We start from the raw sequence: 22,937 nt of genomic DNA, 5'->3' as shown, positions 1-22,937 counted from the left end.
TTTAGAGAACCAAGTATAGATGAAAGGAGGGAAAAATCATACCCTATATTTAGGATCAAATAACATTTTTAAGAGTGGGAAGACTTTATAAAAAGGTGGTTTGCTAGTCCTTGAGTCTTCTAATTCTTTTTGGCTTCACTTGGTTTAATGAAAGATGGAATGAACATTTTTACTTCAAATAAATACTTTCACACTAAGGTTTCAAGCAGCTCTATGTTTTGTAATACCTTTCTTCAGTGGACTGAATAGGGTTTTCCACATCCCTTGAGACTGGCAGTACTTTTATTTTGTAAGTTTTTTTTTTCTTACTATTTTTCTTGTTTTTTTTTCCTCATTATTTCAAGGTGTTGCACAATGGCCTCATTATGGAGATGAAACATCCGACTGTGGGGAAGATATCAGTCCCAGGTTTGAAAATTTTGTTATTTTCCTTAATACCTTTCTTTGTTAGTTGTTCCCCATGCTGATCATGGCAGGTAGGGGATGATCCCCCCAAACAAATTGTCAAGACATTATCTAAACTTTTCATTTTGGATAAAAGGGGGATTGTAGGGTCATACCCATACATGTGTGCCGCGACTACAGAATTGTCTTCATTCTAATGAATGTCTGATTGCCTCAGTGACAAAAAAAAAATGTTCATATTACCTAACTCTATTTTGTGTGATCATGTACTCACAAAAGTCCATTAAGTAATTGCCAATGGATAGGTAACGATAGTTATGGCAGATATTATGAAATTACGTGTGGTTCAAAGGGGAATGAAATGAAAGCCAGGCACGAGACACACGGCATCCAAGGAAGACGATTTTCTGCTCAGGCCAGGACGTTTTTCTTCTGATCCATACATACCCTAAGGTCCATTTTGGGTATAGGTCTTACCTTTATACATGAAGAAATGACATGATTTCTGTAAACTCAGAATATTTAGAAGTTCTGTAAGTTGACTCATATCCAACAAACTCACTAGAGACATTTTGGTTGAAGACAAAATGCCAACTTTTTAACTTCTAGGGAGAGAGTTCTCTTTCCAGTAGCCGGAAGCCTCGTGTCTACTCCTAGAGCATCCAACCTGTAGTGGGAGCTTAGGTCAAACTGTTACCCCTGCCACCTACCCTTCTCTAGTGACCATACGGTCACCATGCCTCGGGTCTGCTGGCTCTACTCTGGCCATTGCTGGAAAACCACTCCACCTTCATGTTCATTGTGCCCCTGTTTTCTAGACTATCCACAAAGCATACAACTTTTTTTTTCTTCTGACAGAGAATAATGAAATTAGTTAGGATATAACTTTGGTCACTGTTTTCCTGAAACTATATCCTGGTCACCTTGCTTGAAATTTGGGTGTTCCCCAAACTCTTTAGTCACTTCCGTCAAATGACACAGAGCATTTACTTCTGTAGGTACGGGATCCCATTTCCGGGGTAATCGCTCTTGTTAAGTTCATTCCAGATTTAATTTAATTCTAAGATTTGGGGTCAGCTTGATAATAATGTCCCAGAGCAGATCAAATCATGGACAGTGTGATGAATAAAACAAGTTGAAAGAGAAAAATCTCACGTGCAGGAGTATAAAGAACATGATACATCAATTAAGGGAAGTAACCGAGAGAGAGAGCAGCTATGAGCATATCAGAGACTGGGATCACATGTTCACAGAGAAATGCTACGTAAAGGTAGTGAAAAAAGACATGTTGATAAAAGTTAAGAAATTTTATTCATTCATATTATTGAGCATATACTATGTGCCAGGCAATGCTTTGGGTACTGGGAATGCAAACATAAACTGGACAACTCAGCCTCTGGCCAGGTGGGGCTTATATACTCAGTGGAAAGTCAGATAATAAAGGCAATCAAAAAATGTTCTTGTAACTATAAACCATGATAGGTGCAAAGAAGGGAGCAAGACAATGTGCTGTCATAGAGAATAATGGGGACAGAAGGGACCTATGTTAGTTTGGTGATCAGAGAAAGCCTCTCTGAGGGAATGACTTAGAAACTGAGAATTGAGGAATAAGAGCTGACATTTGAAGAGTAGGGGAAGAGCATTCCAGGCAGAGGGACCAGCATGTGAGAAGTCTCTGAGGTAGGAAGGGGGTGAGTGTGGTTTAACCCTGTAAGAAAGATGGGGGAAGAGAAGAGAAAATGAGGCTGTGGAGAGGCGGAGCCCAGAGGCCCCCCTACATGTGGTTTTGCTTTAGTTTTAATCAGGGGAGTGAAATGACACAATTTATAACCTAATGCAGGGGGTCAAGTTGGGATGTTATCACAGGAGTTCAGATGATGGTGTCTTAAATTAGGGCCATGGTAATAGAGATGAAGAGAAGGTGGTGGGCAGAACAAAAAATGTAATTATGGTGCTTTCACTATGAGATTTTAAGAAGCATTTTGTCCAGCAGTTTGTAACTTTACCTTTTAAACAGTAAAACTGATTTTCCAAATAAAATCTTGATATTTAAAAACAGATCTGAGCAGAGATTTGCTGGTTGAAGGTCAGCACTCCAACTGTTCAGTTTCCTGCCATCCTTCCATCATACTGTGTCCTCCAAACCCCTCCCTGAAACAATGGGCCCTAAAGAACAATTTGAGGACCACTGATCTAATTTAATTCCACGAGTTTACAGATGAAGTCATATAGTCATTAATACACATGAGAGGAAAGGGTAAACATTTGCAAGTTAATACAATTGTTAGTACAGTGAGGAAAAGAGTAAGTCAGTGGCCAGCCTAGAATGAACTCACTGGATGTCACACTCTCTCAACCAGATGCAAATTTTCTGACTTTCCTGGTAAACGAATGAACAGTCAACCTTGGAAAGAGGGAAATATTCTTTCAGTTTCCTAAAGGGGAAAGCACACCCCTTTGGCTCACTGTAATTTATAATGTATCACTTAGCTATTGTCACAGAAATGCTATGTGCCAAATAATCACAGATTTCAGTGGCATTCAAACATGAGCATTTTTTTATGTGCTAATAATAAAGATCAGGTAGGGGATGGCTAATCCAGACAAGGCTTGGCTTGGTAGTTTTGCTTCTAAGGGCAGGTCTGGCAGGTCTTGGCTCCTCACTGTGAGTCAGGCTGAGTTCGGCCCTGCGGGTGTCCCCTGGTCTTCTCAAGCAATAGCAGAAGAGCCATAGGGCAAGCAGAACCACGGTGCTGCTGACGACACTGTGCAGAACCAGCAAACCCTTGCATCCAAATTCCACTGGCCAGGGCAACTTTTAGGCTGTATCCCAGGGGTGGGGAAATATCTCTCTTTTTAAGAAAAGCTACAGTTACATGTGAAAGCATGGGCACAGGGAGGGGTCAACAGCCAGGGCCAAAAATCAATTTGCCACAGTAATATTCTTAAATCTACAGCAATTTCTTTTTTTTCTCCTTAATTTTTATCTTTACTTACCTTTGGAAAATTCTGTTTTTGTTTCCTTAATTTCTATAGGGTTTAGGCATATTTTTGATATGTTTGTCTTACTGACTTTCCTCGTATTCTTTCTATAGAATTATTAACATAGGAAGTCACAGAGTCGAGGTGAAATGAGTGTGTTTAGGTGATTTTGGAATTAGAATCTGAATGTTTCTTGAGGGCAGCATGTCTGGACTCCCCTTGAAAGGGAAGTGACATATCTGCTCATGGATGTCAGATAAGAAATTGCTATTGTACTTCTTAATTCATTGTCTCTATAAGAAGTCAGATAGGACAAGAGATATTAAATGCAAAGGGAATTCATCAGTAACTAATTAAACATTTTCCTATGGATTGTCCCTTTCATTGATTGTATTTACCTATGATAGTGCTGCCTTTCTTTGAAGGGATGTCCCCTCCGGAGATCTCATGAATGCTGTAGAAATAACTGATTCTCCCACAATGCCTCAACAAGGGGAATCTCCCCGGTGGGGAGTTAAAAGTGATCTATTTCACACTGTTTTCTAATTAGCCAGTGGATATACATGTTTTAAATTCACTAACTGTATCTCTATGGAGTTGCATATATGTATGTGTGTGTGTGTGTGTATCTGCATCTTCACATTTACAGCAGAAATCCTTGTTAACATTACTTAAAACTACTTATTTATATTTCCTATGTTTTTAATGAACTTCTTGTGAACTGTATTGAATTTTCCATACATTGTGCTAATTTGCCTGGATCATTTTCTATTTTAGTTATACTAGAAACTTATCTCTTGAAGAAAAGCAATAATTCTTATGTAATATTTATTTCATCTTTTTTAGAGATGTATAAATCCACAAACTTGTGGATTCCCTCAGATTCTCAGATTAGACCTCCCATATAGGAGACTGCTAATTAATTAATACCATAAAGGTACTGGTCAACCAATGTTTAATATAATATACTTTGAACAGTGATGGGAAGTTATTTACCTCTTTAAAATTCCTTTTGGCTTCTTAAAAAAATTATTATAAGTACTTAATGCATTATTACAATATTTGTAATCATTATTAATATTAAAATGAAGCAGGTAGCATGATCTAAACTATGTCCTTACTAATTTATATATATTGCAACCTATTCCACTTTCATATCATTTCCCACCATTTCCAATCTATGGAAATTTTATTTATGCACATATCTGTCATAGTTAAAGCATGCAAACTAGCTGCTCATGAATTCTCTCTAAATATGAGTTGTAGTTACCCTAATACCGTCATTCTTTATTTCATTAAACTATTCTCACATTTGAGCTTTAAAACCTCCTTTACAGAGAAAAGTAAAGAGAGACTATGAAAAATTCATTATTAATGGGGGTATATGAGAAAATGTATCATATCTTTCTTTGCTGAACTTAAATAGTCTGATGTTCTTAGAGTTCCCTAGGAGGGGACTAGTCATTAGTTTTAGCTCAGCATTAGTTCAGCGTCAGCATAATGGGCACAATGTACTAAGTTGCTTGTAATTAACTAATGTAACCTGGTTCAGTGCCAAAACCTCAAACACACACTCACCCACACCCACACACAAATAAACTCACTAACCCCATTGCCTGCCATGTGCAGTATGAAGTTCTGGTGAAAGGGCCATTCCCAGGACAGGCCTGCTCACTTACAGTGCTTGCAGTTTACCAGGGAAGGTGACGTGGACAATACACGCAGAAAACAGGCCCAGTGACTGATTCCTGGAGAGCCAGAGGCTACAGCAGGATGCTCTGGGAGCATGGCCCAGGGAGACCTCACCTAGTGTGTGGAATCAGGAAGGCTTCTTGGGGAAGTGAGATGTAAGCAGACACGCGGACACCCACCATTCATCAGCTGGGCCACACTGGCGTGGGCTGAGGAAACAACGAGGAGGCAACGGGTTCTGGCGCCTGGTGGGGCCTAAGAGGGCGCAGGTGGAGAAGGAAGGGGGGCAGGCTCACAGTTACCCTGGAGGGGAAGCTGGAGGCTAGAAGAGTAAGACCCAAAAGAGAACTCACGACCAAATGAGAAACAAATCAAAATTGAAAGGAGACCTATGCAGAGGTCCCCAAGACCCTTCCCTTCTGGGGGTGAGGGTGAGGTTTGGAGGGGCACTTGGGTACCAGCCCCAAGGCGGTTTGGCACTTGCGCATCGATTGCTTTGAGGTGGAGTTCTAAAAAACCTCTAACTTGGCTGAAGATTTTTGTAACACTCGGTGCCCTGACGTTTAAACTGCGAAATTGACGACAATTGGTCTATTACTGAAGTGAATAAGCAGCTACAATAGAGCTCATACTGCGACATTTCTTCAACTAGGGACTGGCCATTATATAAGCATCCCCCAATTTGTGACTTTAGTGGAAAGATCTTCCCTTAGTGATCACATTCCGAAGGACTGCCAGATCCCGCTGAGCCGTTCACCACTTGCTGCTGCTTCTTGTAATCCTGCTGGCGATTGGCCTTTGAGCCTGGAACATGCTGTCCTCCCATGTCCTGTGTAGGTGCCAGACAGCCTTGGTGTGGAGTTCCAGACTTCAAAGGATGTCACTGAAATAGAGTTTGATGTGTAACTCTAAACTTTCTCACCATAACCTTTTTCAGATACCTCCCTGCGAATGTGTGTTGCGGTTATTTGATTCCCACAGCAGTTCTGGGAAGTATTTTAGTGGTGGTGTGTCAGTACTGTGAGAGGGAAGCAGTCATCTATGCTTGAGAAATGACTTTAAATTGAATTACCCTTGCCGGCTGGTCTCCTGATCTGTGTTTTTCAGAAAGTAGCTACAACTTCTTTTAAATAAAACTTTTCTGAAGTCCTTTTCCCTATTTTTTTCTGACTATTTTAATATTCAGATTTGGAATCTGCAACAATTTTTAGCTACTGAGTGTTAGATGCAGAGAGAATTGTCACCACTGTGCATTAACTGTGACTCCAGTCAAATGACTGGAATGTTGATGTTTGGTTTTTATAGTGCATTTTTTAAAAGTTGAGTGTATTTTTTTGGTTATCTGATTTTTTTAAATTTCTGAATGTTTTGTAAGACTTTTTATAAATGATGATCTAAGACACTTTTCTTCTGCAAGCTACTGTGAGACAAAGACACAGTCATTTTAAACCTACCAAGCACTCTCTATACCAACCCAGTTCTTAAGGGGCATTTTCTGGATAGTGAATAGGATAAAAAGCTATTAGATGAAAAATAAAGCCATGATTTGTGACAATTGTAAGAAGAATGCATTTTTTAGTGAACAGACTGGCCACCTGTGGAATCTATCTGAAAGAGATTGATTTTACTTCTTTAGTGTGTTTCCAGTTTGAAGTACATACTTTACACGGAGTGATACCTAGTCTCTTCCTCTTCTATGCTTTGTGATACATAAACCTTCACATTGCCTGTTTTTTTCTTTCCTTCAGATAGAAAATTATTGTTTCTGAAATCATATATCCTCAAAGTGAATCATATATCCTCAGTTAAATTTCTATAATGGATACAGCAATGGGAAAGCTGTCACAGCTCTCACTAGAGAAAAAGAAAAATTAAGAACCAAAGTTTCAGCTTATATCCCTGCATGAAGTTTAAATATGTTGGTCCTCATAAGGAATTCTAAGTCAAACCATTCTGAGAGTGAAAGGTGAGATAAGTTATTTCTTCCAGGTAGAAAAAAAAATCTTTCATATGGCAACAGGAGGAGTATGGAAAGTCTTCATGTTGTGTGTAGTGCATAATCTACCTTCTAGAAAGAGCATACTCCTTCAGGGAGCAGGTTAGGCTGTAAAAAGCAAAAAGAGATGAAAGGAAGGGTGCACAGTCTGTCGACAGAACGAGAGAAAGCTGGCAGCAAAGTGCATTTCAAGTAGACTAGCCATGGTCCTTCCCAAAGTCCTCAAGTATTTTTAACTTTATTAAATCCTCAGCCCATGGCAGCATACTGAGAATTAAATAAATCAGTGTATTCTGAGACGACTTGATACTGAGTGCCTGCAACCTTCTCTGAAAGTCCCATTACAGTGAGGCTGGCTCGTACACATTGTTACCGTTCAGTGAGAGATGAATTGCACAGTGACTTCCCTTCCTAGGGGAGCAGGGAGGAAGCAGAGGAGGAGTGAATTATACTCACAGGAATGTCTCTCCATCAGGAACTGGAGAAGCCCAAAGAGCTAACTTCTTGTATCGCTGATTTGGCTTAGGGATCTCCATCAACTATGCTTATCTGTGCCATGTGGAAGAAGTATTTCATGAGAGCTGGGCTTTCATGCTCAGGGAATTTGTTTTCCTATTAGTTAGGACTGGGAAAGTGGCCAAGATCTCAGTTGTTCCTCCTCAATATATCTCACCAACCTGGATGCAAAGATAAGTGAAACTGTCTATAGACAGGACATTCTTGTTGCAGATCAGTCCTAAGTTATCAATGAACTTCTGGGGCACAGAGTTTTTTCACTATTAGAAAGTGATATCCAGGCTAAAGAATTTTCTTGGGTGAATGTTTAATTGGATTTATACATCTTTTGGGGTGTCTTCTCAAGTATCACTCTGCAGAGCGATCCTTGAGGTTAGAGGTATGTGTGAAATCATCTGAGTGGACCACTGAATGTTGAACTAAGTCTAGAAATCAAAACAAAATGAAGTAAAAACAAAAATAAAAAGCCACAGGAAGAATGGAATGCTCAATGTTGTAAAACATAGTCTGTTGCTTTGTCTTAAAAAGTGGATCAGATATTTTCTGGGATCAGTTCTTGAGTCTTTGCTGTATTAGCTGCAGCCAACTTTACACTGTATTGCACATAAATATATTTAGTGAATAGATTTTAATGACATCACTGCCATAGAACATTTCAATTTAAAATGAGAGAATTTAAGTGAAGATCTGTTGCATACTTCTCTATATACAGTGTACACGTGAGTCCTTTTATTCACAATTTGTTTAATCTCTGGGACAATTCAGTAAGCTACACATTATTATGTCCATTTTACAGATAAGCAGTTGAGACTTTCTGAGGGGTGCAGACCAATTGGAACCCATGTCTGGGTATCTATGAAATCTGTGGGTTTTATTTCTTATTTACTACTGTCTCCTAAAATGGAGACAAAAGGGAAGTTGGGCCAACTACTGAACTTCTTACCTTACAATGTTAGTCTCTTATCTGAAGGCTGTGTAATGTATTTAAAATGTTTCATTTATAGACCAGCTTGGAAATGTACTTAAAGAATGTTTAAATTGTAAGAATTTGAGCTTAGATTGAGCTTATGTCCTTTGGGATTAAGTTAGTTTTTCCACAAAGTCTCTAATTGTGTTTTTATGAAAAAAAAAGCCATCAGAAAATATATTGTTAGGCCATTTTGATATTCTCAAGAGTATATAAGTGTAAATGCACCAAAACATGTGGATTACATTTCCCTCAAGTTGTACTGCTTTAACACATTAACAGAAAAGCAGTTTGAAAGGGGAAAAAAAGAGATGTTTAGAATATATATATATATGCAGATTTCACTTATCCAAGGACCCAGGATGCTAAGCTGCCATTCCAACTTGCCTGGATTCTTGTCTTTCCAGGAGTCTGCCTGTGGTCCTGGTGCTATGTGGGCAAGTTTCCTTCTGATCAGTGGGACCTCAAAAGTTAGAACCCAGTTCCCTCCAAGCAATAGTAATTAAACTGCAAACCATGTTATTATGCTGGTATAATTAAAGATGATTTTTTTTCCAAGTGAGTGGTTAATACGATGGCCAGGATAAGAATTCAAAAATTAATAGTGACAAATTCTGTATGATTTTACTTATATGAGGTACCTAGAGTAGGCAATTCAAAAGACAGAAAGTAGAAGGGTGATTGTCGGGGCTGGGGGTGCAGGAATGGGGAGATAGTGTTTGATGGGTACGGAATCTTGCTGGGAACCGGAAAACGTTCTGGAGTGGGTGGTGATGATGGTTGCACAACACTTGATGCCACAGAGCTGTACACTTAAAATCAATTACAGTGACAAATTATATATGATATGTATTTACCACGATACAAATATGATTACTAAAAATAACTAGCTAACTTCTCTGTTGTTGTACATGTGGTGGATATGTGTGGTGCGCATACAGGACATAGTGGAATGGGATGTGCAGAGGCTCCGACAGCGAGACCTGAGTGCAAAGTCTGGCTCTGCCGTGCGCAGTTGGAGATAATAGCCTTTCTGATCTAAGTGGCAGCTGTCTTACCGGTAATATGAAGCTCAAACACTTCACTGACTTTTAATAATTAAATCATAGTATGTGCCATGTGCTCAGCACATAGAAGGAGTAAGTGGAAGCACATGGTAGGAAATTAATAAACTCCTATCTATAGTAGCAATGACTCTTGGGGGAAAATAAAACCAGTCACATTATTTGTTATTCCTCAAACATTAGAAACTGAAATAATCATGCATATTTGTCTAAGAAGTAAGTAATACAAATCATGCTTTTGTTTAACACACATTCATCTAGTATCTACTCTGTGCAAAGTGCAGGCTGGCAAGGAGCTCAGTGGTCTAACGGGACATATGACAGCGACCAATCAGGGGAAATGCACTGGGGACAGGGAAGCCCTGGGACAGCTGCTGCCAGATGTGTGTGTTAGACCGAACCAGCCCCTTTATCTCTCTTCCAACCAGGAGCTCTTGGATAAATATGTTGTGTGTAAAGTCAGTGGAGACTGTGCAGTGTGGAAGCATTCTCCCAAAACAGCATTGTTCTCTGACAGATTCTGCAGGTGAAAATAATAATTCAGAGATGGCAGCAGAGACTGTAAGAGCTCATTTAGGGGAAGTTAGAGAAGAACCATGACACAATGTAACATTTTCAAAATAGGCTGTGCCCACCCTGCCGTTTCTTTAAGTCCTAATAATTTGTCCCACCAAGAAATGTCTCCGTTGTCAAACAACCATGGGAAACCACATTAAACAAAGGTCAGTGAATTTTCTTGACCTTGACATTTCTCAGAACCATTAACATTCTAAGATATGTTTGCATCTCTAAAAGGGAGATACTGAATGCTGTGCCTCCTGAAGTTATCTGACAGTGGAGCCCTTTTCTCCCCAGGGCTCTTATTAGGATGAAAAGCATTTTGTGGGTCATCCCACTGGAACATGTGTCCCTTGGAGCCACATGGAACAGGTTGTAGTGGTCATTACTGGAGAAACTGGCAAGTCTACACTACCAAGAGCAGGGAAAATCAAGTAAGAAAACTGACCATCCTCTGAGGGTTAGAATTTTCTTGTTTTTTACATCAAGGGGCCAAGGTCCTGAAGAATATAAGAAATAAGAAGGGTTTTTTTTTTTTCTTCTATGAGGGTCGAATGCCCTGGACAGGTGGGCAGGAGAGGGTCAGCCAGGAGCACGGCTGCAGGGGTGTGTGGGCAGCTGAGGGGCTGTTGTGGTGGGGGCGGAGTGCCTCACTCCAAGCTGGCTCAGCTCCCACCATGAGAGCCTCCCTAGGTATGGATTGAGGGCAACACCCAAGTGCAGATCAGGAACAGCTCACACGGTGATGCTCTTGCACTAGAAGCAAAAACTATCCTGGGATCCAAAGAAATCACTTAAGGAGAAGACACTTTCTCTTCATTGCACCTCAGGAAAGCAGCATTAGGAGAATTCTGCACAATTATTAATACTCTAGCTTAGAAAATGGCGTTAATTAAGTAGAAGGAAATTTTTTAAATGTGACAAAGATGATGAGGTGATTAAGGGGTAGGATTTAAGCAGCGAGATGTGGAGAATTTAAGATGTATGACTGAGTAGCAATGACAGTGGGGTATATGATAGCTGCCTATAAATACCCAATTAATTGCCTAATGTGGCAAATGAGAAGAAACAGGCTTTAAACACCAAAAGGGAAACTGGTGTTGAAACCTGTTAGGGCAACAGTATTTACTGGAAAGGGTGATTTGAATGCCATCGAATGGGAAGTCAGTTGAGTTATTTGGATGAAGATTCAGGATAATACTTTTCTTTCTCAGAATATCCTGGTGCCAATAAAGATTTTTCATTAAAAAAGGTGCATACATTTTCATGTGTCTTAGAAGCCAAAATTAAAGGTAGAGAGAAAGATTTAATTTGCAACAAGATATCATGAGCTGGTAACAACCTTTAGGGTTGCTTCAAGTCTCTAGCCATGCTTTCTCTTAAGCTGAATTATAGTAATGTCCTTGGTGGTAGGTATCATAGGGGATCTGAGCGCTTTGTTACACTGTGTGTGGAGATACACCTTGTAAGATAATGCGGATAAGGATCATTGGTACAGCGAGCGCTCCGTAAAACTCAGGAAGCGTAATTACGCCGTAGGTCCTCTACTTATATAGTCTCTGATCATCATTATGAATACTCTGAGGTAGATAGCAGTATCCCCATTGTACAGATAAGCAAACTGAGCCTCAGAAAAGTTAAATAGCCTGACCAAGTTCACACAACTAGTAAGTTGCAGATCCAGAATTTGCATTTAATTCTGAGTTACTCAAATAAACCATGCCCTTTTATTGCGATGTTTTGCTGCCTCCTGAAGGCATTTTTGTCATCGCTTTTATAAACTTTAGACCAATGGCGTAGTGTATATGAAGCACTCCTGAGAGTGAAATGGTTTGGTTCCATTTGAGAGTGGGTGGTCCTCGGGAATGCCCCCACACTCAGCCCAGACCACGCCAAGCCCCCGCGGTAGCTCCCAGCTTGCCCAGGGCTGTGCAGCAACGAAGCAGGCAAGGTTAGAGGAGAGCAGAGTGGGCTCCTGCCCCTGAGCACTCAGGCCGGTATCTGTCAGATCTCGAAAACGGCATCCAGATTCGATTATAACTTCTCTTTGAGGTCTTCGAAATCTTTTGTTATTTCTTCCCTTGCTTCATGAGGTTCAGATCTATTTTCACATAAACAGAAATATTCTTTCGTTCTGAGCACTTCGTTGTTGGTGGTACTGTGGAATGTCCTAGGAAGGGGGTAATGGGGCCAGTTAAAAAAGGAGAAATCCACCTTTGGTTGCATGTTTATATGTAAATGTCAAAGCCACCCGCTGGTGGACTAGTCCCTGCGGTAGAGCCCTCTCCTGACCGTCCTACAGCATCCCTACAGCAGGGGGAGATGATTCCAGTAGATTTGACTAGAAGATGAAAAAAAGTTCCCCCAGAAGTGTTATCCTGCATTCATGAGTTTCACCGGAAATTTAGGAAATCTGCACTTGGGTATATATTTTATTCCAGTAAGAAATTCCCAAATTATAAGCATCAAAGTGACAACTCAAATCCTAACTGTTCTCTATTAAATATACCTTACCCCAGGTTACCACTGAGGGGTATTGTCCTTGAACAGAGAGAACGTAGATTGAAAAAAATTAATTTCACATTCCTATTTATAGGACATTTGAGACAAACAGCCCATCAGTGTTACCGTTACCTCATTCGCCTTTTTTAGCCATCAGGACTGACTGCTTATGTCTTTTACATTCATGGAACGCATTTCAAATCTAAGGAATTCAGTTCCATAGTGGAATTGTAGCAGAGATGATATATATCATCTTGTTTGGCTATCTTTATAATGCTTTCTTCTTTTCTTATAAAAAAATATAAATGGTATATTAGTACTGATGGAAAAACCAGGTCCAACAGGAAGGTTAAAAAATAAGTTACTTAAACAATTCTTCTGGAATCATTTGAGTAGGGTGGAGTAGACTCTAAAGACAAAGCAGTATAATCCCAAAGATTATTTTTTTTAAATGAAGTTTGATTGGAGCTGTTTTACCAGACTGAACTGGTCAGGGCATTTTCCCTATCCTCACTCCCAGCCGAGGGAACCCCGGTGCCACTTCCTCCCTCTGCCACCTAGTGTACAAGGTGGGCTTTGGTTTCCCGGGCATGACCAAGAGCACAGCTGGGACTCGCACCCAGCTCTCCAACACAGCCGCAGGTCAAGCAGCACGCTTTTTCTGAGGAGAGAGCTGCTCCACGGCGGTGCTGGCAGCTCCTTTGTCTCTATTATTCCAGTCTTACAGGCTTTTTGGGCTTATGGTCAGTCAAGTTAGAATCAGAGTGGCACCATGTGTTTCTTTGTCTTTGCCCGCGCTTGGCAATGGCGTCCCCAAGTCCTCAGGAAGTGTAAGTGACCGCTTTCTCCGTATTTGCCATTTCAGATCCAGCAACAGTGTTCATTAGTTACCTTCTCTTTTTTGCAGTGCATTACAGACAACTTTCTGGTTTATTTTTCTATATCTTTAATTGTGAAATTTTCCAGTAAGACAAAAAAAAAATGCATAGTTGTTATTTAAACACTTCTGTTTTTAAATTAAATTAAAGCTCTAGGAACTCTAAACCAGAGGTTGCCATTCGGGTTGAAATACCAAGATATTTTCTGTGGAAAAGGACTCTTTTCATTAAAAAACAAAACAAAACAAAATAAACTAAAATCCAAACTTGCGGGAAGGTGCCTCTTGGTAATCACAAAAAGAGTAAAGGAAGGCAAATAAAGTGGGGAGGTGCAATCCCTGAGTGAAAAAATAAAGGGAATAATGCATATTTGTGCAGTTTCTGACCTGGCCTAAACCTTTCCATCCAGAGCGCCCTCTCTCAGAGGCAGGGGCTTTCTCCAACAGCACAGCCTCTTCCTGTGCTTTTCTTGAAGGTCACGTCACCCTCTAACTTCCCAGCCATGTATTTTCTTTGGACTGCACTTCTTTACCCTTATTAAATACTTCACATATATGACAGGAGATGTCAACGTTTAACCTTTCATGTGAGGTGTGAAAAGGAAAAAGATTATTTCAGCGTTCTTTTATTTAAACACAGTGGAACTCTGTTGTAATACAACTTTTTATTCCCACATTCCAATATAGTATGGCTGGAACTCTGATCCCCCAAGAAATGTAGAAAAAGCAATACATCATCCACACACAAATCCCAGTGTCCATCCTGGTGTTACAACAAAATTCAATCTTGAATTTTTGTACATGTATATTATGCCTGTTGGGTTCCCCAACCCCCCAGCAAAAACCAAATTCCTGTGAATCCCCCAATGGCAACTGGTTTTTGTTTTCTATTGAAAACTGTAAACTCAGTTTGTTAATGACAATTAAATCTTTGAAATAATTTGTCCTTACAACACTCTATCAGGGTAGATATAGAGAACTGCTGGATAATTTGAAATTCAGCCAGTGTTTGACTTTAGCAGATACACATATTTTAATATAAGCAACCCAATCCTATCCTGCAATTTGAGGTGTATGCGTGTTTGTGTGACATATTTTTAAATGTCATATCAGTTATGTCCAAATACCATGCAAATGCCAGTTATGTCGTTACAGTACATGACATCTACTTTCTGCTGTGGGAAATTTAGTGATGTTGGATGGAGGTGACGGATTGAAAGTATAGTGTGGACGTGAAAACTGGAGTTCATAATTAAGGAGACCTTATTTTAATGATGCTAATTATACAACAGCAATATCTCTACCTCTAACATAAGAAATGTTTGGGTATATATTATCTGGCTTATCTACTCAGTGTTTGGAAATGTTCCAGTGGCTTAAGTTCCTCTTTCTTTGCAAAAGTCTGTCTTTTGCAAAGAAAGAGAAAATTTTACCTAAACCACCAGACTAAACACAAATAGACTAGTAGGAATTAACCTCCTAACTTTTTTCTTTTTAATAACGTAGGTGGTCCTTTCATAGAATTTTCTAATATTAACTTCTTTTACTTGAACAAGAAAAACCTTCCCATATACTTCCATACACAAAAAGTATGCTATAGAATATGTCATGTGATATAAAAGAAACCTGAGTAGTATTCCTAAGCCTTAGCACTCCAAAAACTACTTTAATGGGGGCATTTCTCAAAATGCCATTAGTCCGAAGGCTCTCCCATGGGATCCCGCAGTCTTATATCAAACCACAGAGAAGAGTGGCAGGGTTGGGCACCCCAGCAGGATTGAGCAGCCCAGTAATGTGAGCATTCAGAGCTGGGTGCATGTGCGTCAGAGGGATAGCAGAGGACAGCCTGCCTCTGGGCAATGGAGTGAATGGGGACTTCTCAGGTAGGGTGTGAGAACTCTTACACATGGTGGTATATTTACCAAGAAAGCAAGGTGCCTGACAGGTGGTGGACAAACCACACAGAGAGCAGAGGTTCAAGGGACATCACAGAATGCTAGCCAAGTAGTGTGCATTGGACTGCGGGCTAGTCTTTCTGCTTAGCAAAGTCTTGGCACAGGGCTGGTGTTTAGGAGCAGAACTCAAATCCTAGCATGAAAGAAAAAGGCAATGGAACCATTGATTTTCCCATATCCTGGCTGGAGAAGGCAGCCAGAATGGTTTTAAGGGCAGAATTGAGCCCCAGAGAATAAGGCAGAACCTACTTTTCATGACTTGACTGAAAACAGGCAAGAACTGGTTTTAGGGCAAGTTCAAGCACACATGTGGGTCTGAGGCACCCAGGACTGGAGCAGCCTTGTGTGTTCTGAACACCCTCCCTCAGGGTCCCAGGCTCTGTGGAAGTAGGCAGGTATCAAGGGCCAGAGAACCCAGCAGAATATCACCCAGAGAATGCTCAAGTCTTGGCGTTTCCCTCTCTGTTCAGCAGACCAGAGTCCAGAAATGGTGGCCTTCAGCTATTTAACAGCCTATTTCTCAGCACTTTCCACAGCCTCAGTGGGAGAGGCAGTAGCTTCACCTGGTGGGGCCTTGGCTGACCTTGTGCGGGAATCTGGACTGCTTCCCGTGCCCTGAACAACTTTGCTGGCATTTCCAGGGTCCTTGGTGACACCATGGACTCCCCCCAAAATCTCTCCGAAATGTCATGAGGATGTTTCGACTTCCCTAAAACTCCCACTTTGTGGGAGTTACCTTCTGACAAGGGGGCAAAGCCACCTTGGAATCTCTTCAGTTTAATGGACAGCTTGATACCAACCCCGATATGTTTTAAGGCGCTCTGCCAACCCCCAGCTTTCTATCATTGTTTCTAGGAAGCAGGAATGTTCAACATGACCAAGACCAAATGGTGCTCTTTAAAAGAATACTTGAAGACCATGCTGAATACTTAAAACTGGGCCCTGTAGTCAGTTCATTTACTTTCAAGTAATGTCGTATTTGCCATATTGCAATCCAGATGCCTTCATGTTATGGTTGTTGCTTCTGGGTATATGCCATTCCTTTTCCTATGTAAACACCTAATCAGCACCCTGCACTGCCACACTGCCTTGCAGGGTACCCTGATGGGGGAGGTGTGTGCAACAGTTGTTCTTTAAGGAGAGGGCAACCAGCAGAGTGAGGACCTTGGAATCATGTGTTGTACTGGGCATGTTCATTGGAAGCCTTGAATACAATGGTTAACCTAGAGAAGGATATGCCCTCGTAGGACAGAGCTGAGTATATAGGGAAGGGATTTGGGCTTTGAATAAAGACAAATTTTCTTACATGTAAAGCAGTAAAGAAAAGAAGAGTGTGGAAAGAGTATTGATCTCCCTGGAAAAATAGTGAGCATCCATCGCAGCAACTGTAGAGTTAAAGGAGACAGCAAGTGGGCACTTAGCAGGAGTGCTATATTTAAGTGTAGACTGGGGAATTGGGTTAAATGGCTTTTAAAATGAGTGCTTGGCCTGGACTTACAATTCAAACTTCCCATTTTGTAAGGTGGAATATTTACCTGATTCCCTGCTGTGACAGGCTGAACAGTGGTCCCCAAATATGCCCATGCTCTAATCCCTGGAACAGGTCCATTTTCCTTCTGTGGCAAAAGGGACTTTGCAGATGTGAGTTAGTCAAAGATCTCAAGTTAAGGAGATGATCCTGGATTAGCCCAGTGTGTCTGATATTATCTTGGTAATTTTATAAGAGGGAGGCAGGTGGGGTCACAGTCAACAGAGACAACGTGATGGTGGAATTGGGTTGGAGTGATGTGCTTTGAAGATAGAGAAGGGGCCGCAAGCCGAGGAATGCGGGTGGCCATGGAAGCTGAAAAGGCAAGGAAGCGCCTCCATCCAGAGCCTCCAGAAGGGATGCAGCTCTGCCAGCACCTTGACCTTAGCCTGGTGAGGCCCATTTCAGACTTCTGACCTTTAGAACTGTAAGAAAATAAATTTGAATCATTTAAAACCACTAACTTTGAGATTATTTGTTACAGATTATAGGAAATATATACACCTGCCTTTCCCTAAACTCTGTCTGGAATTTTATTTGAGCTCTAAACAAGCTAGACAAGGCCAAAAATCTATACTCCAATAAAGGATATATTGCTATCTCATGTTTCTCACCCAACCCTGGTTGTACATTCTTGGATGGAGCCTGTATGACAGTGGCTCCTTTTAATGGGATTTTTCTTTCTTCATTTACATATGTGTTGGAATGACTTCTAAGCATATAAAATTAAGTCCACACTTCTTAGCATGACATGCAAACCTCTAGATGAACAAGCTTTCTACTCTCCCTTCTGATTCCTCCTTGAACCCTTGTCATGCTGAACTCAAGTTACCTGAGTGCACCATGCCTTTTTGCCTCTGTTATTTTATTTTGCATGTGTTGCGGCTTTTATTATCTGTTTTTCCCAGATAACTTCTAGTTAGCTGTCAGGATTATGTTTGGCTATCACAGAGACTCCAGATAACAGAGTTATAAATAGAGGTTTAATTCTTTGTCCCACAATCGGTTGGAAGTGGGCAGTTTGGTGCTGGTATGGCATCTCGGTTCTGGGTTGTCCTCAGGAAATCACGCTCCTTCCAGCTCTTTGCTCTGCCATCCCTGGGGTATGGTCTTTGTCTTCATAGTACAAGGTAGTGTTTAGAGCTCCGGCCATCACATCTGTGTTCCAGAAAGAGGGATGGAGGAAAGTGTAAGGTGTGAAGGCAGCAAAGGACACATCCTAGCTATATTTTGGGAAGGTTCCTGAAAGCTGTCAAATTATACCTCTACTCACATACATTAACATATACTTAGAAAGAGGCTGGGAAATGTAGTTATTACTTTAGGGATGAGGGGTGGCATTTGCCTTACTAAAAACCAGATGTTCTATTTCTATGGAAAAAAGAGAAGGAATATTAATGGACAAGGAACAGTATCTATCACATCATTGTTTAAAACTCAACTATATGGTTCCTGCTCTGGGAAGGAACCTAACCACCCCCCACCACCCCAATGGCATTAGTTGTCCCTTCCAAACAGGCTGTGAATAACTTACCTACCTGTGTCAAATGACTTTATTAACTTGGATGTCTCACACTCTACTCTGAGCTGTCTGAGGTAAAAACTCTGTTTGTATCACTGTATTGCCCAGCACAGTAGCTGTAAAAACTTACATTAATGAGTGAATGAATTAACCCTGAGAAGTTTCCAGATGCCAGTGTCCCAGAAATTTCAAGATTTGAGCAGGTAATTTAAGGTACACTGTATTTGTGCCCTTAGAATAGTTTTGTAGGAATCCCTAGGAAATTAATAAAGTGTCTATCCAAACATAGAGCCAATGTAGCTTTGTGTGTGTGTGTGTGTGTGTTTTATGGTGTAAAAAGTTAGAATTCTGCACAAAGTAAGACATACTTAGATTCCCTCCACACTCCTACCCCACCTTTCCTTGTAAAGATAGTTTAGAAAAATGTAGTCAAGGAAAGTTTATGTTAGGTTAATCCATTAAAATGCACCAGATTGCATGTGGACCACAGTCTGTATCAGTGCAACCAATTTATGTAGGCAATTATAACACTGTAAAATTAAGAGGTGGCCTAATAAATCTATTAAGTAAAAATCGATTGAGTAATAAAAATACGTTATTTCATTTCTAGCAATTTTTTTTCCTGATATGCCTCTTTTCTATAATGTATTTTAACAGTGCCATGAGATTATCAACACCAGAGTCAGTACTGTGGTCTGGAGAAACCTAGAATCCTATAGCAATCTTTAAGTTCAAGCAACTCATTTTACCCTAGAAAGATTCATTCAAGATTAAATGAGAGGATAAAAGTGTAATTATTATTTTTGATATCTATGTAGGTCTTTACTTTTCTTAAGGGTACTCTTGACAGTTACTGGATATTGTCATCTACTGAAGAAATAAAATACATAAGACTTGAAAGGAAATATAATTTTAAGAAGACCTGACACCTGCTCTTAAAAACTTGTAATTTAGTAAGGAAGAGAGATCACACTAAAGATTGTTAGGTGTTGGAGTAGCTACAACTGAGGTTAACCTCAAGAAATGAGTGACCTGACCCAAAGAACTGGAAAACTATTTCTTCAGAGTATTCTCAAGAATACTTTTGTGAATTACCCATTCATATCTTCCCATCCTCCTCTACCTCAAGATTGGTTAGAGGATGATTAATTAGCATAGTATTTTTCCACTTGCTATTTAAAACCAGGGTGACCATATGTTCCAGTCTGCCTGGGACTGGCTCGATCTATGCCTGGTGTCCCAACACAATTATTCATGGTCTTTCACTCTCTGAAGATGTCAGCCAATCTATAGCCTGCTCCTCCATCCTCAGTACTACATACTTGCCCTCACTTCCCTCTTCGTCTTGCCACACCAAAAGCATGTAAGAGTAGAAAAGAGGGCAACATACTCTCCTCAAAAGCAGTTTCTGGCTTGGGTTCCCACATTCCCATACTGCTGAGTTCCAGTCCACACTCAAGTCTTGCTGATTGTTTCAAGTTGCTGTAGTTTATAGATAAAAGATAAAAGTCCTTACTCTTTGGAAGAGAACATGCTTCAAAGAAAATGCTTCTGGCTTAAAGGAAAAAAGATTTCCATGTTTGAGCTCACAAGCATTTCTTTAAATTACTGTAAGATCACTCAGCACCAAGTATATTTGCTTTCTCAAACTGAGTAATTAGATGTACTGCAGTTAATTTAGCTTTTGGTATTTAAAAGTATTGTATTCTGAGGGAATGAGTTGTTCCATTGAGGTGAATATTCTGTATAGATCAATCAACCAATCGATAGACAGATGGTAGATAGGTCACTAGGACTTAACTCTTCTAAGTATTGATTCTTTTGAAATGTTTTCCTTATTTGATGGAATTTCATAAAATGACTTAAATACCTACATGGCTTTCTTAATTAATGTGGATTGAGGGAAATGAAACATTTTCTGGTTTTATAACCAGTAGGAATGTTAATTATTATATCTTACGTAAGAAGTAATGTCCTCACGGACAGTGGCATAAGGCATACAGGGCTGTTTGTCCTTTTCTCTGTTTCAATTAGTGTCTTTTTAAAATGTCCTATTCTTCTTGGGTTATTGCTTCTATGAGTCCTTCTTTTCATGTATGGTCTGTTTCTTCTCATCTGCTGTAGGCTCCAACGCAACCTCAGTGTAGTGATCAGATCTGTTAATAAAATCAAGGCAAATTTGCTCGAAGTGATTAGGAACTCTCTGATGGGGAAAATCTATGGGTTTTTATGACATCACTTTTGGCTGCACAGATGCCTTTTTTGTTTGCTTTCTGTCTGTGTTCCAAGCAGTTGAGTTTGTAAAAGAGTTGACCTCTAGATAAGTAAAGTGTTTTTGTAATTCTATTTGAAAATTAGTGTGGAAAATTAAGGTGTCCACCCCTGTGGAGAAAGTTGAGGTCAAGTAATTCATTCCTGAAGCTGTGTAGTCATAAAGACTCACATACTGGGCTCAGAACTAGTGTTAACCAATCGAATTGCTCCCAGAGGGGTGCTCACTTCCTAGGTCAACTCTTAAAACACTCCACATAGCCATTTTAGGCTTCCAAATACTTACTTGGTGAATGGACAGAGAAACAGGAAATCAAAGTAAAAATGGATGCTGTAAATCTGTTTTGTACAGAAGTGTGTTGAACAACCTTTAGTGAGGGCAAGTGCACTACATCAGATTTTAGGATTCCACAATACTGCCTAATTCATCTGGGAAGCTAAATCTTTCTTTTGCTACACTTCTTTGTTCTAAGTTAAGATTTGCCAGAATTGTGTAAAGCTGGTGATTACTTCAGAGTTTTGGAAATCAGTCTTCCTTCCCTTTTATCAAGGGTTATAAAACAATACCTCTGTAAGTCACAGGGAAGATAAGCAATTCTATGAAGTAGATTTAACTTACCTAGTGAAAAACCCAAACGCTATTATTGCCAAAAGAATGCCTTCAAAAGCAGCAGGCAAAACCTAAAAGGTTTGCTCTGATTTATGTAAAATGACAGTGCAATGAGTACAACAATACATATGTATCTGTTGCTTTCCTTTTAGGGATAGATGTGGAAAATCATCCTTGAAAAGTTCCTAGACACCATGTCCCAAGAAATTTTTCTGTCATTTTCTCACTTTTCATTGTGGAGATGGGGACACAGTTGACAGTGTGGATTTTTACTATATTTTGGTTTTTAGCTGGCTGTCTAGAACCTATGGGCCAAAGACACTGTGTCTTGCCTGAATGCAATTACATTTCCTAATGGAGTTTTTTCTGGTGCTGATGATATTTGTACAGATTATTATTATAAAGCCTTACAAAGACTTCTGGGTTTTGATTTTATGTTGTTTTTTTCCCTACTATTTACATAGTTTCAATCTACCCCAAATACTGCAATTGTGAAATATAATGACTTTAGCAAGAAACCCAAATTTGTCCCAAACATCAAGATACAATGGATCTTGAGGTTTCATGGCCGTTATTCTTCCATTAGTAACATTGAAGGAAAAAGAGGGGAAAAGTTATTAAAATGATTCATATATTTTGAATTGTCAAACAACAGCTATAGGCCCTGAAATGGACCCAATGGTTGTTACTGAAAAATGTGTATTTCACAGTAGTGTTTAATACTTCCTTTTGGTAACTGCTTGCCATCCCACACAATTTCACCTGTGATATTACTGGGCTTGTTTATACACAGGAGAGATACCAAAACAAAAAGCAAACCAAAAAACAGATGTAAATTTGAGAGCCATAAGAGTTGCCTTTCTCTGAAGATTTTAAAGGATAAGCCTACTTTGCTACCTGTAACAATTAATGTTGCCTGTCCTAAAGGGCGGTGGTTTAAGGGCTGGTGCACACTAATGAGCTCTGCTTGTAGTGAGTGGGGCATCCTGGGTGCAGATACATACTGACTTCCCAGTAGATATATTTTATTTCTGGACCTAGCTGTTAGCTTATACCTGAGGTCTCTGGCAGGACATGGACTTGTATTTTCTCTTCTGGCAAAGTAAACATCCACAGACAAACATTCTCAGTTAACAATAGGAAGAGCTGTATCTGTAAGATAATAGTTGCTATGCCCTGAGCACTAACTCTCTGTCAGACACTGGATCAGATGCCTATCATACACTATTCTAAAAATATTCTTTCATCCTGCACGGTAGATGCTATTTTCTAGCTTTACAGATGAGAAAAACCAAGGTTCAGATAGATTAAGGACAGGTTTAATGTCACACAGCTGGTGAGAGGCAGGGCCAGTATTCCAAGTGATGTGATTCTCATTTTAAAATCATCGCACTGTACCTATCTTTTGCTTTATTTGTCCCCAGGGGAGAAAATGTACTCTGATTTTAGATGGATGCACTTCATGCCTTTTAGAGGGCAAGCCCAAGATCTT

At 40.0% G+C, this 22,937-nt stretch overlaps 1 protein-coding gene across 5 annotated transcripts in view; it reads left to right on the top strand.

The window, feature by feature from the left end:
- Positions 1 to 22,937, top strand: part of SUGCT (succinyl-CoA:glutarate-CoA transferase) — a 698,665-nt gene that overhangs the window by 589,903 nt on the left and 85,825 nt on the right. For all 5 annotated transcript variants that reach the window (XM_036918914.2, XM_036918912.2, XM_057504387.1 and 2 more), the window contains exon 13: positions 345 to 408. In XM_036918914.2, coding sequence (XP_036774809.1) covers positions 345 to 408 — 64 coding nt within the window. The remainder of the gene's footprint in view (positions 1 to 344; positions 409 to 22,937) is intronic.

Source organism: Manis pentadactyla, chromosome 7, assembly GCF_030020395.1.
Source record: "Manis pentadactyla isolate mManPen7 chromosome 7, mManPen7.hap1, whole genome shotgun sequence".
In the NCBI taxonomy this organism is placed as follows: Eukaryota; Metazoa; Chordata; class Mammalia; order Pholidota; family Manidae; genus Manis; species Manis pentadactyla.
Note: the sequence above shows the minus strand (reverse complement) of the source record. Positions and strands in the feature narration are given on the sequence as shown.